General features: G+C 39.7%; 1 protein-coding gene across 1 annotated transcript in view; it reads right to left on the bottom strand.

The window, feature by feature from the left end:
* The window catches only part of ATP13A5 (ATPase 13A5), a 114,687-nt gene that overhangs the window by 18,189 nt on the left and 68,572 nt on the right, over nt 1-27,926 (bottom strand). The window contains exons 17-25 of the mRNA XM_050779239.1: nt 26,400-26,517; nt 22,392-22,516; nt 21,454-21,614; nt 19,227-19,352; nt 18,049-18,128; nt 14,660-14,702; nt 12,904-13,013; nt 8,726-8,822; nt 6,367-6,439 (exon numbers count right to left, since the gene is read on the bottom strand). Of these exons, the coding sequence (XP_050635196.1) occupies nt 6,367-6,439; nt 8,726-8,822; nt 12,904-13,013; nt 14,660-14,702; nt 18,049-18,128; nt 19,227-19,352; nt 21,454-21,614; nt 22,392-22,516; nt 26,400-26,517 (933 nt within the window). The remainder of the gene's footprint in view (nt 1-6,366; nt 6,440-8,725; nt 8,823-12,903; nt 13,014-14,659; nt 14,703-18,048; nt 18,129-19,226; nt 19,353-21,453; nt 21,615-22,391; nt 22,517-26,399; nt 26,518-27,926) is intronic.

Here is a 27,926-nt window from a genome sequence, read left to right as displayed (position 1 = left end):
CTGACTTTCTCCATGTTAGAGACTCTTACTACTTCTGACAGATAATCTGTATACCTGATTATAAATAAAAATAATTTTATGGCTACCATTGTGGGACATCTATTAGGTTTCAGAGGCTGTACTGTTTATAAACATGATTTTTATTTCCTTAAAAGCAAAACAGGTAAATTTTACAGGTGAAGAAACTGAGGCTCAAAAAATTAGTTTCCTTTGCTTAAAAACCCACAGTTAGTGAGTGACAGCATGGCACTGGAAACCCAAGTATTTATGATTGTGAAGCCCTATGTTCTCTGCTCTACAGCATATTGCAGTATGATGCATCTCAAAAATTAAAAGAACAAAATGAGGAGCCCTGCAATACAAGCTTGGATAGTAGTACTGTTTATGAGGATCCCCCCAAAAAACTTTTCTGCATTATCTGGGTTTCCTTAAAATGATGATGATATACGCTATCAGATTGTATTCAGAGGAATACTAACTTCTGAAGTGTTATACAGTATTCAAAATTAATCATTCTCCCTTCTGAGTTCCCACAACACATTACTCACATTGCTGCTATAGTGCAGGGTGTCTTGCATTAAATCTAGTTGTTTACATCTGTACTCAGCAGACTCTGAGCTCCCTGAAGGAAGAAATCCTGTCTCATTCCACATTCTGTTTCTTACTAAACCCAGCACCGGATCTATTGCATGGGAAGGCTTCACAGTTTCAAATTCTATTCTTACAGTTTTTAATTATTTAGCATCATTTGGATATCTCATAGTTGTGTTTCTCCTAAGTAGTTGGCTTACTTTTTATTCCAAACACTGAAAATCATATAAGACAAATTTCAGGAGGTTCATGAACCCACCTAAACTACATGAAAAATTTAAGTGTGTATCGTGAGATTTCTAAGATGAAATGATTTGTATTTTCCATCAGATTATTTAAGTGGACCAAGACCCAGAAAAGGTTAGGAGTCATTGAAACACAGATGGGGTGTAGAGATACACTTATATAATGGGTGAGTCCCTCCGTACCTCCTTCTCTGGATACTGCCTTCTCCAAGGGCCTGGAATGGCTGGTCTAAATGGATCTGAATTTCGTGATCCCACCTTCATTCAGAGAAATGAGGGGCCTAGAGGTGGGCATCTAATCCAAGTCAGGTCGATAAATTTTCTCTCCAAAATATTTGCAAATGGGACAATGAGAGGCTAGGCTCATTTGCTATAAGAAGACAAACATAAAGGCTGCAAAGCCCCAGTCCTAGTGCCATTTTATGAGGTCAGCTGTAAGGTGAATAAATGGAAGAGAGATGGAAACAGTAAGAATGGAAAGAAGAGACACAAGGTGACCACCTGGAAATAAAGAAAGTGACCTCCATTTTTACCCTTTAGTGTTCTAGTCCTCCTCAGACCCAGGTGCTTCCAAGTTCCTGTTCTTAGATTTTTTGAGAGTTATGTTCTTAAACAAACCCTCCCTCTATTTTCTTGACCTAATTCGAGTTCTTGTTGACAAGGACAGAGATGTGGCAAAACAAGCTCCCTTAAAAATGCCGCTACACAAAATAGAGTCAAATTGGACTTCCAGACATGCATTGCCTGATCAACATCCCTCCTCACTTCATCTTATTTTTCTTCTAGATTTTCTGTGTAATGCATTATATTTTGTCTCCATACATTGCCTTAAAACCTTGTGGGAACAAGGCAGGGTGTGTATAGGTAAGTAAGTAAATAAATTAAATATGTGATGGTATTGTCTCTTCCCAGAACCAATTCAGAGTTAAGGCCAAAAGCCTTAATCTGGAAACTTGGAAATGTAGGAAGCCTTAAAGAGAATACAGATGCCCTTTGATTTACAATGGGGTTACTTTCTGATAAGCCCATTGCAAACTGAAAACATTTTTAAGTTGAAAATACATCTATACTGTACACCTAACCTACTGAATACCATAGTTTAGCCTAGCCTAGCTCAAACATGCTCACAACACTTAATTAGGCTACAATTGAGCAAAATCATCTGGCAACACAGTACAATGTAGAGTATCTGTTGTTTAACCTCATGATTGCTGGGCTGGCTGGGAGCGGCAGCTTGCTGCCACTGCCCAGCATCCTAAGAGAGTAGCATTCTTCTGAATGTGCATCACTTTGGCACCATTGTAAAGTTAAAAACCATAAGTCAAACCATCGTAAATCAGGGACATCTGTAATTTTACATTGATCATCAATTGGTGATGACTCCTAAGGGCTGCAGATAAATGTCCACAGTTCTCAGACCAGCAGTCAAGATTCTCTGTGATTTGACCCAATTCACTTTTTCAATTTTTCAGTAAAAGATGTCACATACGCTGCAGTGTGGTCACATTAAAAACTCATACCCCATATTTGTCAGCTTTCTCTTGCTCATACTGCTTCCTTCTACTTGAAATGCTCTTCTTTTAGCAAAAGATCTTTGAAATTTATCCATCCTTCCTATTTTGATGCGAATGCTACTTCTTTCATGCATCAGTGCCTAGTATCTTTCTCCTTTCTCCACTGCTATCTCCTCCTTAACCCCAGATTATCAGAAAACATCTCTTCTTTCTCTGAACTCCCAAAGCATCTGCTGTTTTCTGCTACTCACTACTTTTAACTTGCGTCTTATTTGTTCATGTATGTGAATCCCCCACTAAACTCTGAACTTGAACAATCAATCTTCTCATGCCCCAGGAACCTATGTGGCTAATACACAGTGAGGGATGAACACTTGTATAAGGGAATGTTGAATGGTGCTTCTCTTGTCTAGAGAATTGTGCTGAGCCTTATATTTGAGGACAGTGAATTGCAAGTGCCTATTTATTGTGAAGAGAGATTGTCGCCATATCTCCATAGTACCTAGCAAGAGAGATCCGTATTGGTTATTTAACTATAAGCATGCTTGTTCCTGCCTAATTTGCTGCATGCTGTCTGTATAAGAGGAAAACTCATGGAGATTATCAAGCAATTCTTTAAAGGCAATTGTTAGGAGCAATGTAAACTGTGGCTTTCTTCTCAGCATCACCACAACCCCATGAGGGGAAGTCATAAGAGCCAATGTTAGAGAGACTGGAAGTGGTTTTAAGAGAGGATATTGGCCTTGCTCACTCCCCTTCATGGTAATAGCAGAGGGAAAGGGCAGGCAGCAGTGAGAGCAAGCTACTTATTTACTGTCTGGTAGGTTAAGTAGAAGCCATGGAAATTAGCCTTGATAGATAGGCTACAGCTAGCTATCCTGGAAGGAGTTTATCCATGTGGCAGCCTGCTGGGGTTGGAGGGCCCAGCAGTAGAAAAGGGCTTCATGTATGTACCACTAGGAGGCAGCTGCAGAAAGAAATCCTGAGAAGTCAGAGGGAGAGAGCACCACTATGTCAGGGCGTGGTCTAGTCCACACCTGTCCACAGGGAAGCTCTGATGATTTCACCAATGAACCCCGTGCCTATTGCCTAAATGTAGGTGCCTGCCATATTTGAGGGCATTTGACAGGAGAGCACTACGTACTCCTACTTAAGTAAAAAGTCCTTTGCCTAGATTTTCTTCTAGGATTTTTATAGTCTTGGGTTTTACACTTAAGTCTTTAATCCAACTTGAGTTAATTTTTGTGTAAGGTGTAAGGTGTAAGGAAGGGGTCCAGTTTCAATTTTTTGCATATAGCTAGCCAGTTCTCCCAGCACCACTTATTAAATGGGGAATCCTTTCCCCATTGTTTGTTTTTGTCAGGTTTGTCAAAGATCAGATGGTTGTACGTGTGCAGTCTTATTTCTGAGTTCTCTGTTGTTTCATTGGTCTCTGTGTCTGCTTTTGTGTCAGTACCATGCTATTTTGGTTACTGTTGCTTTGTAGTTTGAAGTCAGGTAGCATGATGCCTCCAGCTTTGTTCTTTTTGCTCAGGATTGTCTTGGCTATTCGTGCTCTTTTGTTGTTGTTCCATATGAATTTTAAAATAGTTTCTTCTAATTCTGTGAAGAATATTAATGGTAGTTTAATGGGAATAGTATTGAATCTATAAATTACTTTGGGCAGTATGGCCATTTTCATTATATTGATTCTTTCTATCCATGAGCATGGAGTATTTTTCCATTTGCTCCTCAGCAAACTAATGCAAGAACAGAAAACCAAGCACTGCATATTCTCACTTATAAGTGGAGCCGAACAGTGGGAACACATGGACACATGGTGGGGGACAAAAGACACTGGGGCCTGTTGGGAAGGGCAAGGAGGAAGGAGAGCATCAGGAAGAATAGCTAATGGATGCTGGGCTTAATATCTAGGTGATGGGTTGATCTGTGCCACAAACCACCATGGCACATGTTTACCTATGTAACAAACCTGCACATCCTGCACATCCTGCACGTGTACCCTGGAACTTAAAATTTGCAGCAGAAAAAAAAAGAACATAAAAATAAGTCCTTTGCTCTTGTTGCTCTTCTTCCCTAGAAACAGGGGTGAAGAGTAGGTGACTCAAAGGAAGTGAAGAGACCATGGCCTTCTTGTCTACTGCTTGCCCCAAGCCCATAGTTCAGGCTTGATGTAAGGGAAGAAAAGCTTTGAATTCGATGAAAATGTGAAATAATAATTATAATACCTAGATTTTTCATGTCTAAGGATAAGATATCTTAATACTTAGACTTGACCAGGAAATGATCAGCCTGTGGGATGAGTAAGCTTGCAGAGACGGGAAAACAATAGGATGTTTGCAGGTAGAGGGTAAAAAACAAACTAACAAACATAGCTGATTTCTGCCTCTACTCTCTTCTTCACCAGTCTCCCTGAATTTACCTCATTTACTAGCTACAATTTGTTGAGTAATAATTAAAGCGCCGTCATTCTGATAGAATGTTATGTGTCTGGTCTATCATCACCCTTCTGAGGTTTTTTTTCTCCTTGTGGTAATCATGGTCCCACTATGAGTCATCCCAGCACTCCCATAGAGCCCACTCTGAGAGGCGAGGCTGAGTTTCCCAGGGCTACCCACTGGCATGAGTCTCAACAGGCTATTGCTGTGGGAAAGAGTTAAGCGGCCCCACTACCACATAACTAATGTCATGGAATTAAGTGTGCAAAAGCTCCAAATAACTTGCTCAGTGTCATATAGCAAGTCTGAGGCAAGACTAGAACTAGGAAGACCATCCATGCTTTTGGATTTCTAATGACACTGGTCTATGTGTACACATTCTAAAGCTCTTCCAGTGCTCAGAAAGCTAGTCAGTCTTCTCAAAAGAGGAAAAGGAGGAGATATGATTCGCATTGTAATGAGTGCTCAGTGTGTCCTGTGCTGTGATGCACACTCTGCCAGCATCATTGTATCTGATCCTCACAATTCTATGAGGACAGTTAGCCAGAGGTCATGGAAACAGGCCACAATAGCCATGGCCTTCACCTCCATGCTGCTGCCTGAAAGCTTGGTTCTTGAAACCTGTTGGTGTTTTTTTCTCTCTTTAGCATCATTCACAAATAAATCATGCAAATTGCTTAAAATATCCAACACTGTAGAAGCAATTTCATTGATGCAAAGTTATTCAGTCATATGAATATTAATAACATCTAGACAAATATTTTAATGAACTATGAATAGACATTTCAACCCTAAGAATCAAAATTGATATTTTAGTGCTTATATCTCTGATACTGATAAATTTGGTCACTGGGTTGATACATAAAACATATCAGTTTTATGTATTAAGATGCTACATGAAATTCTCAAGGTTATTAATATCCTGCATTGCCTGATGTTTTATCTGTTATTTTTCATAACATGCCTATTGTTGAGCAAGGAAAAAGAGATGACAGTGCCATTCTTTTTCCTTGCTCTCTGGTGAGGCAGTCACCTTTCTCACTTATTAAGAGTTAGCATCAAGCCCTGAGTTCCTTGACAGGAAATACTTTATCAGTGTCATGTCAAAGGAAGGAAATGAGCAATAGCTGCTGTTGGAAGCCACACCTTGCTTTTGGAGAATTTTACTAAAATAAAATGTTAGCATTTGTTCTCACACATCAAATACCTAGCAAAAATCTGGTTTCACGTCAACGTGAAGCATAGCTGAATAATGGAAAGTGACCTTTGGGTTTTAAAAAATTCCCTTTCTAGATTTTGTATTCATTTTTCTATGCACAAGACATAAAACTACAAAGAAGTTGGACTACATTGACAATTTTTTGTGACTAAGACCTATTTGTTATCAGAATGTTTTAATGCCAAGTCTTGGGATTTCAACTCTCAACTTACTCCCAATATCACTTTTAAAAAATTCGTAAATAATGAGGTTTTAGAAATAAGGATGCCTCTTTCTCAAAAGTTCCTTTTTGTGTGACTGTTTCTAGAATTTCATAGATAAATATTAAACAATACAGTTTTCTTTGCTAAAGAGCTTACTTGTTAAACAGACCATCAAAGTAATGGCTACATCTTGCACGAGATACTGGTAATTTCCAAAGAGTTGTAGTTGCTGAAAAAGAAACAAAAGCAAATATAAATATGGCATGTGCCATCATAGCCTTTTTATTATTCCATACACTCTTTTTAAGTCGCTAGGAGGCAGCTGTTACTTTTTTCCCCTCTTCAGGAAGAAAATGACTTACCTAAAATTATTAGCATCTCATTGTACAGAATGAGGCCAGGCGACTGTTTTCCCTGCATTTAACCTACTTCATATTAGCGACAGAAGTCAATTATTTGAGAACCACCCTCCTATTGGGTGCATTAATTACCTGACAGCTCACTTTGGGAGGCCGAGACGGGCGGATCACGAGGTCAGGAGATCAAGACCATCCTGGCTAACATGGTGAAACTCCATCTCTACTAAAAAATACAAAAAACTAGCTGGGCAAGGTGGCAGGCACCAGTAGTCCCAGCTACTCGGGAGGCTGAGGCAGGAGAATGGCATAAACCCGGGAGGTAGAGCTTGCAGTGAGCTGGGATCCAGCCACTGCACTCCAGCCTGGGCGACAGAGCGAGACTCCGTCTCAAAAAAAAAAACCAAAAATTACCTGACAGCTGCAGTCTCAGCCTAGGCAGTTGAATTCTCAACATAAGATATTAAAGCCTGAATGTTCCCTTAGAAATGTTATACTTAAAATTTGAAGTGAAGGCGCAATTCATTCAATAGACGTTACTCTCCATCCTCACCCTTGGTATGAGTTTACAGCATAGGTCTCTTGGAGTCCATTCACTTTCACAAACTGAACTAAGGCTCCTACCCCAAGTAAGCCCATTGCAGAACTCAATCTGGTACATCCGCCTTTTAAGGTTTGTGTAGACAGAACTTCTTTCAAGTTCACATTATAGAGTTGAAGTATTTAGAGATGAAAGTCAAACCATGACTCTCTAGGAAGGTGCCTTGCAATATCTCTTGCAGCCAGGTCTGTTTATCTGTTTCATATCTGTTGACTAAGCACTAAACTATAAACTGATTCTGAGCACATTATAGACCAGATTTATGCACATGGAAAGTATTGCTGGCTTCTCAGACAGTGAATCCAAGTCCCAGAAGGTACCAGGTTAAGGTTCTTCTGCGACACTCTTATTTAGGTCTAGACCACTAGAATGAATGGCTGCAGAGTGGACTATGGTTTCTACGTCCATCCATGGAGGCTTTGAGAAGGAATTTCTGCTGTCACATGTTTGAAAGGCTGCCATTGGTTCCTCAGTGTCCCTGTCAACCTCCAATTCTTCCTCTGTCATCTTTACTTTTCTTTCTCATATCCTTTCCTCTTCTTTTCACCTGAGAGTGGTAAAATTATATATTCAGAATGAGATGGAGCAGAAGAAATTTCCAACCACACCTTTAGTTTTTCTTCTAGGAGAAGCTTTCATGGAACTATGGAGGGCTCTGAAAAATCAGCTACCCAGAAGCAGGTTTTGGCCAAAGGCAAGATCTAATTTGTTTTTTGGATGGAGGAAGAACTTGAATCCGGGTTTTCTGACTCCCTGTCCAGTTCTTGTTTCTTCCCACCAGGCTGCCTTTGAGCCCTGTGTGTGTGATCCTTGCAAGCAATAGTCCACTGGATGGTAGAATCTTGTGGTCCTCTTATTCACTTCTCAAACCTCCCAGGAAAGCAACAGAATAATCCCTCCTGAAGTGTTCCTTGAGCCTGTTCGATCATTTTACTGTAGTACAAGCTATGATTGGACTAATGAAGATTATTTTTAGCCTATACATAGTTCTTCCGTACAGCTAATTAATTTTTAAATGGCTATTATCATCATTTAATTTTGAGTCTTTTTTAGTTTCAAAGAATTTCTGATTCTTTACTAATGATATCCCTGACTGTATAAATTCTAAGTACCTTCAGGAATAAGGGTCCATTGTGAAAGGTCTTTAGCATTCTAGTCCTTCAAAAGCAAATTCAACAACTTCTCTTCCTTTTTATCTCTTCTTAGCCTTTTGTTGAAAATATTCCACAATTGGAGACTCATCCATTTCCTGCTGAATTATATTTAGGCTGCTCTGAAGCTCTCTTCATACTCCAAAAGAAGAAACAGGGGTTTGGAGAGGTCAAGAGTCTCAGGTTATCAAGAGAAAAACAAAACGCTAGAAAACTCATCTATATCTACTTATTTCTAGTTCCACATTTCATGCACAGTTATACCAGGTTCCTGAGTTTGCAGACACCTATTTTGAGAAGTGTCATTTATTTATAAAACATTAAATCTTGTGTAGGAGCTATACCCTGAATAATAAATTAGGGACATAAATGCAACTAGAACTGAGATGAAATGATTTGGTTCATACCCAATAGAGCAGTAATGCACTGATAAACTGGATTATGCCGTACATGGTCAAGTATTTAAATACTCCAAAGGAGGAAACCAGAGCAGCTCGGCCTTCTCTGTTTAAAAAGAAATAAAAATAAAAATTGGTTATATATGATAGATGTCTCCCAACTTCTTTTATATTTAAAAGGAGTTATATTTTTAGTAGCCTGTTGACATACATTCACTTAATCATGAATTCATCCTCTCATTTATTTAACCACTCATTCATTCATTCTCTCCTTCAATCATTACCTTACTCATCGGTTCATTTACTTTTTATTTAGGGCTTATGAAGTACCAGCATTATGCTAACAGTCATAGAGGATATAAAATGAATCAGGCACACTCCTCGTTTTCAACAAGATTTCAGTGAAGTGAGAAGATTACTATGTGTATTATAAACACAATACAACATTATGATAAGGTGCAAAATGTCAAGTATTGACTTGCTTGTGACTCATTACATCTTAACAATACATGCTTCCTGGGAATTGCACTGTGTGTGCTTTAGAGGTCCTTGCAGACACAAAGCTAAAGGATAGGTGCTTTGACATTTTAGGAAGTGTGAATGTGACTCTAATATTTGAGATGAAATGGGTAACGTTGGCTTTGATACTGCAGGAAGACCCCAGGGTAATAATCTGAGTGGGTCATAAAGATCAAGAGATCAAGATGACAGTAAAAAAATGCAACTTAAAAAGTAGATATTTCTCCTTTAAAAAAATTCAGTCTTAGCTGTTAATGCAGTACCAGGTTTTCTGAATGGTGGATTATGACAGGTTAAAAGAAAACAACGTGAGGTAGCAGCACGTGATGCCAGAGTGGGACCTCAGCAAACCAGCTCTCCTTCAAGCCTCCTCTGGTCAGGGCAGAAGCAATCCACATGGAATGTGACCCACATCCACTTCATTTCTAGTCCCCAGTAACATGGACACCTGCTCTGCTCAAAGATGTGGTCAACGGAACAGGGACATGAAAAGAAGAACCTAAAAGCCAAACTACTAACCACTTTGTCTCAGGCAAAATGAGAAGGCAAGGGTGGGAGAGAAGCCAGGATATGTTGGGAAGATATTTTCTACCAAGCTGTGAGGTGCTGTCATTTGTTTTCAACACCGAGGATGGAGCAGAAGACAAGCTGAGAAGGGGCAAGCATGTGAAGTATGGATCGTTTTCTCAAGTCTGATATAAACATTGTGATTTCATTGTTTTTTTCCCTGCAATCATGCATAGTTCCAGGAAAATTAAGACACCCAGATTCAAAGGAAAATACAAGAAACCATTCTAAGTAAAGGATAAATGAGCCTCCAAAATTACTGCTATTACTAATGACTGTAAATTGTAAGTAGATCATGCATTTATCTGTGCATTCTACAAACATTCACTGAATGCTCTGATGTACCCAGCATGGTGCTGGGCATAATGGTTGATACAAAAATGACTAAGACACAGTCTTTGCCCTAAAGGACTTGAACTATAGCAACAACTAAATCATGTTTCAAAAGACAAAGATGAAAATCCGTGGATTTGAACCTATGCATCTAAAACTGTATCTCATTGCCTCTCTGCAGTGCTTTCTCAGGAATAAGTATGCATCAAGGATAGAAAAAGTAAAACGAGCCTAACAGAGCTAAACCATATCTAATTTTTATGAATCTATGAAATATAAAAGCAAGGAGTTTCTACCCTGGAGTCTTACTGAGCCATCTGCCACTGGAGAAATTTTACATCCTGACTTGTATTCCGTAATAGTATACTGCACTCATAAATACACTGGGCCACATGCATGAGGAGGAGCATCTGAAGTTCAAATGCCACTGCATGTTGAATGGATCAAGTAGGCACTTTGCACTACTATCCAGGAGCTCAAACTCCCTGCAAGGCCTCCACATCTGGTTCTCTAGCTTAACCACCGCAATTCCCATCGAAAAGTCTTCTAGCCCAGTTGCGCCAACTGGCCCCTGCATTCTCCAGTTACAACACTGTGTCTAAACATGACTGCCGCATTTTCCCCACCTGGAATTCCTTCCCACCTCCTTTCTGTTTGCTTAAGTCTTACCCATTTTTCAAGTTGCAACTCCCCTACTGAAACCTTCCCTCCTGGCTTGAGTTCTCACACTCAACTGCCAGAACATTTGCTGTATTGTTTGGACATTAATTGGTTTCAAGAAAATGTATTGAGCACCTCCCATGCATCAGACATTGTGTGTATATATATATATAAAATTGTGTGTGTGTGTATAAAACATGCCTGATGCATGAGAGACACTTAATAAGTAATGTATATATTTGTGTGTATGTGTGTGTGTATATATATGTATGTATATTACACATATACATATGTGTAATGTTGGCTTTGATATTGCGGGTAGACCCTAGGGTAATAATCTGAGTGGGCCATAAAGATCAAGAGATCAAGATGACAGTAAATTATATATAAGTATGTATGTTACACATATACATACTATACATACACACACACATGCACACACACAATTTTTGCTGGAATGTAAATTCTCCAGGGGCAAGACTCTCATTCTTTACATTTCCAAGCACATTTGTAAAGAGCTCCATGAGTTGTATTGATGATGAAAAGCATAAAATAAGGCGAGGGTTCTGAGTACTATCATTGCATAGTCACCATGACACAAACCAAGGTTAAGACACTAGAGATAGTAACCAAAGTGCTTAGAGAGACTCTGCAAAATAAATCAGCAAAACATAATGCTCGTTTGGTTATGGGTAAAGAAGAGGAAGGAGTTAAATGTACTCTAAGGGTCTGAACCTCAGTGGCAGACTCTAAGGAGTAAATTGTTCTTAGAAGCAGGGAAAGTGGGGGTTGGGAAGAGGAGCTGCTTTGGAGGCAGGGGAAGTGATCATGTTTGAGGGTGTGAAAGGACACAGGTACAGACACCCAGTGTTCAGGGTGTTGTATAAAGCTGTCTTGCTGATATGCGGCCAGCCAAGGGCATGGAATTTTAGACCTGCTACCTTTAGGTCCCGTGATTCCTGCCAGTGACCTGTTTATTCTGATGTACCAAAGGACATGCTGGGGAACTTCATAGTTGTCTTTTTTGTATGAATCTCAAAATCCAGCAATGGCTTTCAGATCACTGCCCAGGAAAATGCCCAGAAATTAACCCTAAGTGCTATAGGAAACAATAGAGAAATCAGATTTATGAATAAACATAAAACTGGGTGTTTTGTTCTTAACTACATTTAAAATATTAGTAGACATGAGATCAGAAATGAGAGTGGAGTGGAGGTGAGGGAAGCATACTGTGAAAATGAATGTCTCTTATGCTTTCCTGTGTGAGTCCATTTTTACACTGCCGTAAAGATTACTACCTAAGACAGGGTAATTTATAAACAAAAGAGGTTTAATTGGCTCACAATTCCACATGGCTGGGGAAGCCTCAGGAAACTTACAATGATGGCGGAAGGTGAAGGAGAAGTGGGCACCTTCTTCACAAGAGAACAAGAGAGAGAAAGCACGGAGGGGAAACTGCCACTTTAAAAATCATCACATCTCATGAGGACTCCCTCACTATCATGAGAACATCATTGGGGAAACTGCCCCCATGATCCAGTCACCTCCCACCAGGCACCAGGTTGGGAACCACAACTCTAGATGAGATTTGGGTGGGAACACAAAGCCAAACCATATCACTTCCCGTTCCCTGACACTGTCAATCAACTGTAACATCTTTTATGTAAAATACATTGGATATTTGCTAATTTGCATTTTGGAGACATGTAATAGTATTTAGGGAAGCTATCTAATGAAGTATTTCCTTTCTGCTTCCTCATCCATCCAAAATTCCTGAGAATCTGGATGTCACAGGAAGCATCCAACATACCAAATAGAGGAGAGAAAAAGTAAGAAATACGATTCGTTTTAAAACATCAAGTCAAGCTTTCAACGGTTTACATGATACCCACCTATCCTTTAAGGCTCAGCAAAAGTCACTTTTCTGTGGCTTTTACCAGCACTCCTGAGTAACACCAATGGCCCCCTTCATTAGTTCTCCAATGGCACTTCACCCATACCTCTGTTGCAGCATTTATCACTTTAGGTTGTAGTTGAATTCTGTCTGTCTCCAGAGCCAGACAATGGGCCCACTGATTGCAGGGGTGGAAGAGGAAAAAATGACTTACCTGATGAGATGAGGCACACACTTGATGTTGGCTGTTTTAGAGGTAAAAGGGGATGCCACAGATGCTTCCTGCTCTGACAATGAAATGCCTGCATGAGCCACTTTCAAAGCCTGGAATGATAAGCCCATGTCTCACCCATGACTTTTCAGGCTAGGCTTTACCTCTCAAAACACCAAGAGACTGTTCTTCACCTTGTGAAGGTTGGGTCTCTGTTTATGCTGTCCCTCCACCTGGAGTGCCCTCTCTCCCCTGATCCACAAAGTCACTAACTAAACAATGACCCAGAGGTAGAAAAGTGGTGTGTGTACATGCATGCGTGTGTGCATGTGAGTGTGTGCGTACAAGGGCCCTGCCTGTGGGGAGTATAGATGTGAAAAGGAGATGGAAGCCCTCATTCAAAATGTCAGTTAAAAAGATGACAAAATTTGGATGGATGTTGGTTGGGGACCTTCACCATTTCAGTTCTTGTACCTGGTGGGAATCTCCTTGAACAAAGGTGAAAGATAGAATCCCCACCTTTTCCTAGTCCGATCCTACGAGAATTGTGCGGCATAAAATGAACTTTTATATATCTGTAGTTCCATAGAACTACAGGGTACCTGACACCATAAGCAGTACATACTAGATTCATGTTTAATAAATATTAGGACATTTTCTTCTTCCTCTTTTCTCTCTATTTCGTATCTCTATTATATACTTTAGGACCATCTACTTTATGTTAGGGTTAGTTTTATTCATGATTCTTTCTTCATCAGACAATGAACTCTTTAGGAGGCAGAGACTATGTCCCTTTTAGCATTTGATTTTTTTTGTTTTATTCTAAACTCCACATAATTAATGTGAAAGGATACACATCCTAGATTTGAAAGAACAGACTAAAAATTAGCTTTTTCTCATGAAACATAAAGCAAAAAACATCTTAATAAATCTCTAACTATAAACATAGTTTTCACAGAAATTTGGAAATAATATTTAAGAGAGGAATAAAACAAATACCAATATCTTAAATCTCTAATAAGCTTTGGAAATACAAAGAAATCTTCCTCACTTCTTGTCCCATAAATCAGCTACTGAAATATTTGCTTATGTACATAATCTTGAAGGTAGACTATTTGTTTCCTTCATGTCTTTAAAACTCAGAATATAAAACATTCACTGCCCTTCTACTGCATATGAAAAATAATTTGCTGAGAATCATTTTATTTAGCTTTTTCTATAGCATAAAAATACTAAATAGTTTGGTCTAGGATTTAACTGAGTGAAAGAGTTATGGATGAAGGAAACTTTTAAAAACTAACCACAGAATGAAAGTTTGGCAGGAATAAATATAATTTACATATAATTCAAAACTTTAATCATCAGTTTCAAACTTTTTTTCACTGAGTCTTTATCAGTTGCGTGACCTTGAGGGGGGAAAAGAAATCACATCCCTGAGAAATCATTTCATTACTGATAACAGGAAAGATTGAAAGCAGCTAGACTTGTCAAGTTCCATCTTTGGAACCTGAAATATAGGAATCTAAGTAGCCTTCCTTTGTGTTTATTATTCTAGGAGTTTCCAGAAAGCATCAAAAGTGTCTCATCTCCCTTTCCTCCCCTCCACTTCCAACCCACACTCAGGTAGAGGTGGATGTAAACAGCAAAATAATCAAATGGTTGCTGGTGGAAGGATGAGAGACAAACCCCAGGAGAGCCTGAGGTCCTCCAGAGGGATATTAGTGAGCAGCTTGCCTGAGCAAAAGCCATTTCTACTCACCCCACAATCGTTAGCTCCATCTCCACACATGCCCACATAATAACTGCAGGAGACAGGAGAAGAAGGATTAGTAGGTAAGAAAAATGAACAGCTCACTTGAATATTTTCCATCATAACTAAGTCACATGTGATTTGTGTGTATGTGTGTGTCCCCTGAACACACCTGGAATCAGGCTGAAGAAAAATGGTTTGGAGAGACATATTCCCAGAGGGAAAAGGCCGTTGCATTATTTAAGTTGCTTCAACCAATCACATTGAAATGGTAGTGATATAACCAAGGACATTGGCAAAACAGTGATCACACACTTTAAAAGAAGTCCTGCTTGATGATACGCACCAAGCCCACGCTTAAGAGTGTGCACTCATGAGCAGAGCGCTTCCCACACAACCTAACGCAGAGATCATAATCCAATCCAGTTGCATTTTAGTCACTGACTATTGTTGGGTATTTACAGTTCAGATACCAGGATGAGAAATTTCAAAAATAGTTTAATAGATATAAGTAGAGACATATGCTCATATTTCTGATGCATCTCAGGTGAAAATGAGATATGTGTTCCATCTGTATCAGTTTGGTGTGCAAGCATAATACAAATAGAAGAGTGAAAATTAATATGGCTGCCAAAGAAAAGGAGTTTCTGATGTAAGACACTGCCTGCCTTCTATTATAAGTAATACATTGTAAGTATTGATAAATGACAATATTCTTAAAGACTTAGCTGCATTTTTCTAAAAACAGAATTATAAAATCAATAAGGAGAAAAAATAAAGTTTTCTTAGAATTTCCTCATTATTAGTTAATGCGTAAGAAATAACCACTTTTATAGGTCAAAAATAGTTAAATGTGGCTGGGCGCAGTGGCTCACACCTGTAATCCCAGCACTTTGGGAGGCTGAGGCGGGTGGATCTCGAGGTCAGGAGTTTGAGACCAGCCTGGCCAACATGGTGAAACCCCATCTCTACTAAAGATCGTAAAAATTAGCTAGGCATGGTGGCACCTATAATCCCAGCTACTTGGGAGGCTGAGGCAGGAGGACTGTTTGAACTCAGGAAGTAGAGGCTGCAGTGAGCCAATATTGCACCATTGCACTCCAGCCTGGGCAAAAAAGCGGGACTCTATCTCAAAAAAAAAAAAAAAAAAAAAAAAAGAAAAAGTCAAATGTAGGCATACCCCTATGGTTCAATCCAATATTGGGTTGTGTAGATGAAAATAATCATGCTATATATGTTCATGTCATGACTACCCACAATTGTTGAAAAATGGCTCCTTTTTTCAGGCTTAAAGCACACATCTAGCCTCTATATCACATCAGGAATCTTACATCTTTTAGTGTTCCCTGAATTCAGAAAGAGAATGCAGACAGCCTTATGCACATTGCCATTGACAAAGGCATGAGGAGGAAGATTGGGATGTTGAGAAGACCGCTCATTCTGAGACAGTATGTGTCTTCCTGAATTGATTTTTTAAGGGGAATATGGCTTTTCAAAATTAGGCATTTTAGTTGGCAAAATTTCTCAGGAATTTGAAAAAGGTAAAATTACTTTCTTCAGCAATATCATGTAATAATCATGTGAATGAAATAGTCATTTTACTTACCCAGCCTCAGGCATTCTGGAAGTTAATAGGCAGTTTTTGAGACTTCCCTATGGGTAACAAAATCTAACAGTAAAACGCTGTCTCCTGATTTCACCAACTACTCACCAGCCATCATCTAAAGATTCACTACCCTATGTTCCTTTTCACTTCCTAGACTCTGCAGCCCCAAACTGTTACATTCCCAGCAAGCAATAGGTAGATCTGGTCTCAAGAAGTACCATTTCACTATAATGTAACTTGGTCATCTTTATTTTTGAAGGGGGTAATAAAGAACTTTCTCTTGACTTTCCCTACTGGGGCCAGATAAAGAGAAAATGCTATTTCATCTCTTGCTAAGAGGACCAGAAATTATTCACATATCTTCTAATGGACCAACTTAAAATAATTCCAGGGTATAACTCACCTACTTCCCCATTTTTCTGATTCTAAGCTATACAACCTGCCTTACTATTTCTGCTACATCTAAGCAGGGGAGGGTTTCTCTAAGATACATGCCTTATGAACCACAGAACAAATGCTGTCTGGGATAGGCAACTTCTAATGACCCTCAGTGATCCCCAGCTCCTGGCATCCATGCCCTGTGTAATCCACTCCCCTGGAAGTGGGCTGGATCTAGTGACTTGCTCCTAAGGAAGGGAATGCAGCAAAGGTGGTAAGATGTCACTTCTGCGACTGGTATATAAATAAACAGCAACAACTGTCTTGTGTGCTCTGTCTCTGGTTCTTCTTGCTTACTCTTTTAAAAGTCAACTGTCACACCATGAGCTTCCTTATGAAATGGTCCCTGTCACAAGGAAGTGAGGTTGGCTTCTGTCTGCTAGCCAGTGAAAAACTGAGGTTCAGTCCAATCGCTCAGGAGGCACTGAGCCTTCAACAACATGTGAGTGAGGCTGGTGAGAGAATTTTTCCCCTCAAGCATTGATTGACTGTAGTCATGGCCAACACCTGGTTACATCTCCTAGAGATATCCTGAGCCAGAAGACTCAGCTAAGCCACACCTGAATTTTTTTTTTAATCCTCTTTTTTTAACTTTTATTTTAGGTTTGGGGAACATGTGCAGGTTTGTTATACGAGGGAACTCATGTCACGGAGGTTTGTTTGACAGATTATTTCATCACCCAGGAATTAAGCCCAGTACCCAGTAGTTATTTTTTCTGCTCCTCTCCCTCTTCCCACCCTCTACTCTCACGTAGACCCCAGTATCTGTGTTTTTCTTCTTTGTGTCCATGTGTTCTCATCATTTAGCTTCCACTTATAAGTGAGAACACATAGTATTTGATTTTCTGTTCCTGCTTGAGTTTGCTAAATATAATAGCCTCCATTTCCATCTGTGTTCCTGCAAAAGTCATACACTCATTCATTTTTATGGCTGCACTGTATTCCATGGTGTATACGTACCGCATTTTCTTTATCCAATCTGTCATTGGTGGGCATTTATGTTGATTCCCATGTTTTTGCTATTGTGAATAGTGCTGCAATGAACAGTCATGTGCATGTGTCTCTGTGGTAGAATGATTTATATTCCTCTGGGTATATACCCAGCATTGGGATTGCTGGTTCAAATGGTAGTTCTGTTTTAGCTCTTTGAGGAATTGCCATACTGCTTTCTACAATGGTTGAACTAATTTACACTCCCACCGATAGTGTGTAAGTGTTCCCTTTTCTCTGCAATCTTGCCAACATTTGTTATTTGTGACTTTTTATAATAGCCATTCTGACCCACACCTGAATTATTGACCCATAGGTAGCAATAGTTAATGAGCATACTCGTCTTTCATGCCATGACACCTACTTTAATTTCTGAAATTCTTCAATAAGGCTTGATTTCTGCCCAGGAGACATTCTTGCAAAAACTGTTCCATTCACCAGAATCTAAAAAGAAAAAAGAACCATTGCAATATGATTGGGAAGAAGAAAACTTTTAAAAATAAAAGAACAGCCCTGAAAAATCACTCCTGGTTACTAATTTAATACAGCATTGGATGGTATGTCATTAGACCAATACCAGGAAGGGAAATAAGGAGATTTAAAGCTTTAATATTGAAATTTCACCTAAAGTCCTCCATCACAACTCCATTACTTTTTTTCCCAGACCATTTTTCCAAGATGGGGTGACCACTAATCAATAATACTATAGTAACTAAGAAGCAGCAGAGCATATGGAATAAAAATGCTTGAGGAAACACAGTTCTTTCCTAATAGACACCATCTCCATAATCATAGCATAGACAGAGGAAAGGCTGGAAGCTGAGAAACAAGGCTCTCTTCTCAGCTGTGCCAGCTAGCTGTGCACACCTTAGACAAGCAAATTAACCTCTCTGAGTCTCAGCTTTCCCTGAACTGAACTAAGAGCTTTCTAGAAGCCTTTGGGGTCTAGATTCTGGGGTCTTTGACTGCTAGGATGACAGAATTTTTAAGACACTGCTAACAGATAGTTGCTGCCCTCCCCTTGTGCTCCATTAATCTCCCACATATTGACAGTGCAACCCTGCGCAGCACTATTTTAAAACAGGACACACAGAGGACAAGATAACAAATGACTCTGAAAATAAACCATGGGGCCTTTGTCTCCTCTTGCTGTAATTTAAGAATTCAGACAGGAAGGGGAATAGAGCTTAGCCTGACATGAGCTGGTAGGTTTCAGAGAGAAGCTGGCCCTCAAAACAAGCAGCGTGTCTGGAACTCTGCCGTTCTGGGTGGGGAGGGAAAGGAGGAGGAAGGCTGAACTGGCCACAGGGGTGAGAGAAAGTACTAGAACTCAAACTTGGAATGGGAGGCCGTGGGTCTGCCTGGGGCCAGGAAGGCATAAAAAGGGCCAGAAAACTTTCTCAGGGACAGTACTCCTTCGTGGGTGTTTATTCTCTAATTGTGAGGCAACCTCAGTGATCACTGTTTTCAATACTCTCCTCCTCCTTTCGCACTCGCTAATTTGAGGAGCAAAACAAAACACTTCATTTCTTCAGTACTTACTTTTGGAAGCAAGCTGGTGAAATGTTCAAATATTACTTGGTATGATTTCCCACTCATTGCAAAATGGTAACAGCTTCCTCTTTCCCCACGAGGGGTTGAACTGTTTCCAGTGTACACGCAGGTTTCCTAAAATCAAAAGGGCATCATTTCCACATTGACTCTTAAGGAGTGTCTCTGCTTTCCTATGCTTTATTGAAGGAAGAGTTTTCATGTTGCCTAACAGTGTGAAGGTCAGCAACAAAATAAGGTGTAATTTGCCTACAGCACTTCCACCCATAGGAAGAAAACACTCTAAACATTCCCCCCAAGATTACGTAAACATATGATACTTTGACAGTACACTACTCTGGATCCTGTCTTGGGAGATAATATGCATGATGTCAGTCTACTGAAGAAATCTAACTATTCCTAGGTCCCAATTAGTTATTACAAGGAAGAATAGGAAAATTCTTCCCTCTTCTTCCTTCTCCTCGTCATGCAACCTTATATTTTCTAGGATCTCTTACCATTCACTTATTCAAAAATCACTCTCATTGTTTTCACTGTAAAGTAGGCACTCTTTCTTCAGTGCCTAACTCCTTTTAGGACCCAACCTCTGACCTTTGTTATGATCCTACCTCAACAGGTAACCCTTTCTATCATGGTTCCCTACATTCTCTTCCATACTCTACATCCCACTGCACCAGGAGTAATCCTTTTCCAAAACCCTTTCCCTCCTACCTTTCACTTGTCACGATATTTCTCTGGCTTGATTCTAGCCCTACCCGGCTCTCAGTTAGGGAGAAAGCATCTGATGAATGCCTGTGCATTCATTATATCAATAATCAATCATGGTTTTTCATGCAACATTTCTCAGAGAGCCTTCCATTTGTGTTTAGGACTCTAAATTCAAATATTGCAGGAGGTGAGAAAATTTTATTCATCAGATGACTTCATCTCAGGGAAAGCATTGTATTTGAAGGAAAAAAAATTTGCTATGTTGAACTGGGAGGCAAGATGACACACCCCTCCCTTTCTATCCCCAGTTGCAAAATAACCAACAAAAGACATGTTCTAAAGCATCCCTCCTGAGACAGGAGCAGGAATTCCTTTCGCTTGAACTGGGAATGTGGGGAGAGGAAGTGTGGTGGAGGGACCCAGGGAGGAGGAAGGCCTGAAACTGTGATACCATTTCTCCTGGTGGGAACCAAAATGTCAGTAGAGGCATTCAATTCATGAAAGTAGTGTGAGCGGACTCTCAGTTACAATTCACAAAGGGCCTGGGTTACAGCATGCAGTGAAATTCAGGCGGCATGCACTGATATAGAAGCAAGTAGGTTCACAAGGAAATAAGCATCAGAAATCTGCTGAGAGCAGAGAGAGAGCTGTCATCTTTCACAGCCCATGCAATTAGAGGTTGAAGCAAGTTAACCCACCTCTTCCCAGGATAAGGGCAGGGCCATTCTGTATAGCTGTGCAGTTTGTGTACTGCACAAAGACTCCTGACTGCACAGAGGCCCACTCTATACTTAACAATCCAAAAGGCTGGTGAGCCTGGAGGAAGGCAGCATTTTTGTAATTCATCACCTGTAGGGCCATATCTTTGAATTCACACAAAAGCATGGGTGTTACCGTTAGTGATGGAACGTGAGGCTACAGCCCATTGTGGTCATATGAAAGAGCTATTCTGTCACAAGAGCATAGGGAGATTTCTATCTAGAGAAGCCCAGCCTCTGTTAGCTTCGTGTCATAGGTATAGTACAATCCAAATGCCCACGGATCTGTGTGGAATCAAATAGGCCTAAGTCTGCTTTCCTGCTCTGCAACTCACCAGTTTTTGTATTGGGCAAGCTTACTGCTCTGAGCCTCAGTTTTCTCATTTGTAAAATTAATGGTTTGCCCAATTGCATAGGGTTATTTTAATGACCACGTGGAAAATATGAGTGTAAATCAGTAGTTCTCAGCCATGACTGCACACTGGAGTCGCTGGGAAAAGCACCCGATGCTAGCTCCCACCCCAGGGGTTCTGATTTAATTGGTGCCGCCTGCACTGGAAGCTTAGAAACTCCCCCAGGTGATTTTCACAGGCAACCAGAGCTGGTGGAAATGCTTTGCAAACTGTCAAACTCTGGACAGATGTGAGGGATTATTACTGAGATGACTCCTGGAGTTGAGAGAAGGCTGAGCAGTGCCAGGATTGTATTCCATCAGTCTAGGCCCACAGAGGGGCCTTCTAACATTTGCTCACTATCTTCCCAGGTCCAGTCTCTTGGTTCTCCACCAGCTGCCAGGTCACAGAGGCAGGAACAAATTCTTCTGGTTCATTGGCTTCAACAATGATCACTTGGCTGCCTGGAGGGATCATTTCAGAATTCTTTGCAACAGTAATGGCTGTTTGAAGGTTGTCACCTAGAAGACAAAGAAACTTTGCTTTCTGCATGTACAAACCTCCCCTCAGCAACAGGAACTGAGGTCGCCCTTTTCCACTCTGCTTAGTGTTCTTTGGGGGCATTTACTGCTTTCTGCTTTATTTTATCTTCCTCTCTGCTGTAGACTGCCCCTCATGGGCAAACACTATATTCCCATCTCCCTCTCACAACATTCAGCGTCATATCCTGTCCATGTGTATTTCAAAACCTGTGTGAATTAATAAAGAAATACTTAAGCATTTATGACTAATCCTCAGAAGTCAGACTGCTCTTAGTGGCAAATATAGTATGATCTCAGCCTGATAGCATAAAACCATCCACGGGGTCTGGAAACCAACTAAGCAAAGAACACACAGGGTCAGGCTGTGCTTGGATTTGATGATTATACACCATGCCTGGCCCTACTGCCCTAGAGGACCATCAACCAGAGGCTCAATCCTCTGTGCAGAGGGATCATTGGGTTTCTTGATGAGAACACACCCATTCTTGCTCATTTACTGTGAGCCTAGAGGCACTGCACAGATCCTGGCTAGGAGGGGCAGTCATTAAACAAAGAGAATGAGATACGGTCCCTACCTCCAAAGCTTCTGGTCCTGTCGGGGCAGCTGTACATGTTTTCAGGTAAGGGACTACAGGGTAACAAATTCAACAACAAAAACATTTTTCTCTGTCTCTGACACATGAACTCAGCTCACACATCTTGTTCTTATGCCTGGGATACAATCAACTTGCCAGGCACCTAGAAACAAATATATACCTGTAATCATCACAGTCCTGATACGGGCCTCGCTCAGTTCCTTCAAGACCGGTTTGGTTTCTTTTTTCAAACGATTCTCCATGATGAGAAGTCCCAGAAATGTTAACTCTGACTCCACTTTTTCTCTTTGTATCCAGGAGAAAATCAATATTAAAGTGTATCTATGTACGCTCAGTAGTTCAATTTATTTCTTCTTTTAAAAATTTCCTTATAAGTCTTATTTATGTAATACAGGCACATTTTAAAAATCAAAACAAACTTAAAAGCTTATAATGAAAACCAACAGTCTGTGTCTCCACACCATCTCACCCCTCTCCTTCCTAGAGGCAACCACTTCTAAATCTGTTTTTTCCAGTTTCCTACTTTATTTTTAAAAACAATGTGCTTATCTTCCAACTCTTCTGTTGGTTTTTAAATATGTTAATCCAATATACTTTAGTTTTTAATTTATCATAGCTTTCTCTCTTTTGAGTTTGCAATCGTTTCAGTTTATTTGGCATTTGTTAAGTGCATTCTGCATACATGCAAGACACGATAGTAGTAGTTGAATACGGTGTCATTCATCTTAGTCTCCATCTGTCACCTTGAATAATATTTATCGGCATCAGACAGGGCTCTGAACAGTTTTCAGAATTTGAAGGTGGCTTCTAGTCCAACTGGGTTGCATTAGTTATATAGGAACTTTCCTCTGAAATGGGATGATTCTAGGGTGGCTTTTTAAAAAGTAAATTTGGGGGCCAAGAACTCTTTTTTATTCTTTGTTCATTTTTCTGTGCACCATGGTGTTAAGATTACAGGGAGATAGATTTAAACAATATGCATACAGCTATGAAGCCATTACCATAATCAAGGTAATAAACATATCCATCACCTCAAAAAGTTTCCTTCTGCCCTGTTTTATATGTATGTGTGCATGTGTGTTAAAATCACTTCTCCAGAAGGTATTCATCTTGCATAACTGAAACTTTATACCCATTAACAACTTCCTATTTCCCTCTCCCGCTAGCCCTTGGTAATCGCCATTCTACTCTCTACTCTCTACTTCTATGAATATGTCTATTTCAGATGCTTCAAATAAGTAGGATCACACAGTATTACGTCTTCTGTGACTGGTTTATTTCACTTAGTGTGATGTCTTTCAGTTTCATTCATGTTGTCTCATATGGCAAGATTTTCTCCTTTTCTAAGGCTTAAATATTCCATTATATGTACATATTACATTTTTAAAATCCATTCATCCACTGATGAACATTTAGGTTGTTTCCATATCTTGACTATTATAAATAATGCTGCAATGAACATAAAGGTGAAGATATCTTTTCTGGAGATCCCAATGTCAGTTCTTTTGGATCTATACTCAGAATTGGGATTTTGGATCGTTGTATCATACGGTCATTCTATTTGTAATTTTTTAAAGAACCTCCACATTGTTTTCCATAGCAGCTGTACCATTTTACAACGGTTCCAATTTCTCTATATCCTTGTCAACACAGGTTTTCTTTTCAAATAGCCATCCTTACAGGTATCAGGTGATATTTCATTGTGGTTTTGATTCGCATTTCCCTGGTGCCTAGTAAAGTTGAGCATTTTTTCATGTATCTGTTGGCCATTTGTATGTCTTTGTAGAAATGTCTATTATGTATATTTAGGGCCTTTGTTCATTTTTAAATTGGGTTATTTATTGATTTTTGCTATTGAATTGTGTCCTCTGTACATTTTGGATATGAATTTCTTATCAGATATATGGTTTGCAGAGATTTTCTGCCATTTTATAGGTTGCGTCTCACTGTTATTTCCTTTGCTGTGCAAAGCTTTTCAGTTTGATATCCACCAGCAAAAGAATGAAACTGGACCCTTATCTTATACCATACGTAAAAATCAACTCAAAATGGATTAAACACTTAAACATAAGACCTGAAACTGTGAAACTACTAGAGGAAAACATAGGGAGAAATCTTCTTGACATTGGTCTTGGCAATGATTTCATGGCTATGACACCAAAAGCACAGGCAACAAAAGCAAAAACAGACAAATGTTCTTTGTTTCTATTTTATGATGCTTCTTCTCATTCAATACTTTAGGCACTTGGCTTCTTGTTCCCCTACAACCTTCCCAGCAGTACTTGCGTTAAAGCCTTTGTATCTACCATTTGTATTCTCTGCAATGCTCTTCCTCTGGATATGTGCATGTCTTTCTCTCTTATTTTACTAGATGTCTGTTAAAATGTTACTCCTCTGAGGACTTTGCTGATTGCCCAAGCAAAATGACATTCTCTGTCTTTTTTAAAAAGTCCTCTTAACTTACTTTATACTTTCCCCCTCAGGTCATTTAAGAACCACTAGTGGGACAATATTTTATGGGTCTATTTTATAATCTATTTCCCCAACTAGGATATAAGATTCGTGAGGGCAGGATTTTATTTTATTCACTTCTGAATAAATTCTGAATTCCTTGAGCATCTGACACACAGTTAAGTTCAATACAAATCTGCTAAACCAGTGAAGGGGTGAGCCTTGATGAAGTATTCCTCCTGTTGTTTTAGTTTGGAGTGACTTTTTAAGTCATCTCAAAAAACTTTTCTACTTCCCCATTTTGACTCCAATTTTTAAGAAGTTTTAAATTTTTCTAGTTGGAAAACTTTTCTAAATAGAATTTGATTCTAAGATAAATCAAAACCCTGGCCTTTTATCCTGTTTGAAAATAGTAACTAAATTCTGAGAACTATAATAGACTCCTGATATTGCCTGAAAAAAAACCTGGATTGGTTGGAAATCTAGCAATTTTATCTTCATTTTCTTATTTTGTTATGTTTATAATAATGTCTATCTATCCTACTAGTGGCTCTCATATGAGAACAACACAGCTGCATTTGTATGTGACAGCTGGGTGATGGCTACACTCCATCTCTAGCTACATAGATCTTTTCTTCACACATGTCCTTAACGTGGATTATTCAAATTTGTGTTTAAAAAATTACAAATCCTATGTGGTCTGGACCTTTATGTTTGCTCAAGAATAGCTAACACCTGCAATGTTAAATCCGAGAATGTCATTCATATATTTCAAAATGAGCTTTGTGATCCTGTTTCAAATATTAAAATGTCATGGCTGAAAGCCTCCTTGGAGATCATCCAGTTGCATATTTTATAGATGGTGAAACAAGCACAGAATAAGGAAGGGACTATGTTTACTAATTAACTTAGAGTCAATGGACTTAGGTTGCAAATAATAATGTTAAACCAAGGATATCAGTATCTCTCATGAAGGGGCTAGCTGTATATAAATGAGCATTTATCAGCAACACAAATCCAATGTAAGAAATAAATAGATTGTCTGCTATTCAATTTTCCACAGTATTTTTTTACTCCTTTGTCATAGATAATTTAAAAATAGCATTTAAAAACTGAAGAACTTTGAAAGAAAAAATAATTTATAAATTATCCTCTTATGAGGACAACTTATCCCTGTAATGTAATTAAGAATACTGAATTTTATTTCTCATAAGTAATTCAATTTGCACTTGTTACCTTCACAGATACGAAGGAGGTGTTGTAGTATTGAGCACTGAAATGAAACATGTCTAAAAGATTCTGAAAATCTTCCAAGGCGCCAACTGTCTCCCTCTCTCAGCCCTTCTGTGTATGGGACACCCAAGTCCATTGGTCACATAATGCTCTGAGGTTGAAGGAGCGTTAGTTGTTTTGATGGGATGGGCGCTGACACTAAAGTTGGCATAACATAATGCCGAACAGAGATAACACACTGGTATCTTGGAGTCAGAAGCTCTCAAGTACCATCCTTGTTCTGCCACCAACCAGCATTGTGACCTGAGCAAGTCATCTCTAGTATCATCTACAATTGTCCATCTCTGAATCAGGGGACTGTACAAGATTAATTCTCTGTCTTTGAGAGACTTCAAGGTGATTAGAACTGTTCATCTGTTCATCTCCAGGACTCACACTTCATGCACACAAAGCCTGCTCTAGTGTCCTTTTCTGAGTTGCTTACCTGGCTAAGTGCTCCACTTCTGAAAGGTTCCCCATCTTTAAGGTTTTGTGGGCAAGAGCAATGACACGGAAGCCTTGCACCGTGTACTTCCTCAGTTCCTGTGGGAAATTCTTAGGCACTGCCAGGGTAGAAGAAACAGGTAAGTGTAAGGTCATGTTGAAGGCTGGTCTAAGCAAGACTCCAGGACACAGCCATTGTACCTTGTCTTAACTTTCATTCCATAGAAGTGCTTTAATAGAAAACTTCAGCAATTGGCCACAAACAACTTCATCAATGTGTCCTTATTATTCTGATGGAAATAAATGCCAAAGATGTGCTGGCCATTTACTGTGTTATGTATCCCTCCAAAATTCATATGTTGAAGCCTAATCTCTAATGCAATAGTATTTGGAGGTGAGGCCTTTGGGAGATAGTTAGGTCATGAGGGTGGAGCCCTCGTGAATGAGATTGATGTCCTAAGAAAACACATCTCTCCCCACCACGTGAGGATAGAGCAAGAAGGCAGCCAGCCATCTGCAAACCAGAAAGCAAGCCCCCTGCAGGAACCACGCTGGGCAACACCTCCATCTGGCCTTTCCAGCCCCAAGAACTGTGAAGAATACATATCTGTTGTTCAAGCACCCGGTCTATGGTCTTTGGTTATAATAGCACAAGCTGACTCAGACAAACTGGGTGTCAAATGCACCCACTGGGTTCAGTAAGAACAGACCTCAGGACTGGGTACTTGGATAAAATGAGAGAAACAGCTGATCTTCTAGATCAGGGGTCAAAAAAAAAAAAACTAAGATGCACAGGCTAAATCTGGTCTATAGCTTGTTTTTATAAATGAAGTTTTACTGAAACACAGCCATGCCCATTTGATTGTTCATTGCCTATGGCTGCTTTGAGGCTTCAGTGACAGTGTTGAGTACTTGAAATGGAAGCCATGTGATTGGCAAAGCCTAAAGTCAGAACTATCTTGCTCTTTACAGAAAAGTTTGACAACTCCTGCTTTAGGTGAAAGATGACACAATGCCAACATTCGTGTGTTTTAGCATGGCAATCACAACTATGTTTATAAAATCTTTATGATTTATAATGTACCTATAAGGGTATTAGAGGGAACCACAGAACAAAGGGAGGTATAGTAGCTTAGGTGGCAAATCAACTAAGTTCTATTCTCTCCATTCCACTTCCATGTGGACCTTAGTCAGCCTAGTCTCTCTTCTGCACCTTAGTTTCTCATCCATAAAATGAGAAGTTTCCAGATCTCTCTGTCTCCGTTCATTTCAGACTGTAATTCTAAAATATTCCTGGAGGTGGGAATCTAATTTCAAGAAAGTTCTTAGCTCTCTATTTCTAAAAATGGGGTAGGGTGGTGGTGGAAATCACTGAAGATAGTATTAGCATAAGTCAAAGATTGGAATTTGGAAGAACAGGAAGAGCTGCCAGGAAAACGAGTGCCAAGTGACAGGCCTAAATCCTTATGAGAGAGCAGGGGCAATAGACACCAGTTTAAATGCCAAGAAGATGCTCAGTTGTACCCAT

The sequence above is a fragment of the Macaca thibetana genome, chromosome 2, assembly GCF_024542745.1.
Source record: "Macaca thibetana thibetana isolate TM-01 chromosome 2, ASM2454274v1, whole genome shotgun sequence".
NCBI lineage: Eukaryota > Metazoa > Chordata > Mammalia > Primates > Cercopithecidae > Macaca > Macaca thibetana.
This window is presented reverse-complemented; position numbering and strand designations above follow the sequence as displayed.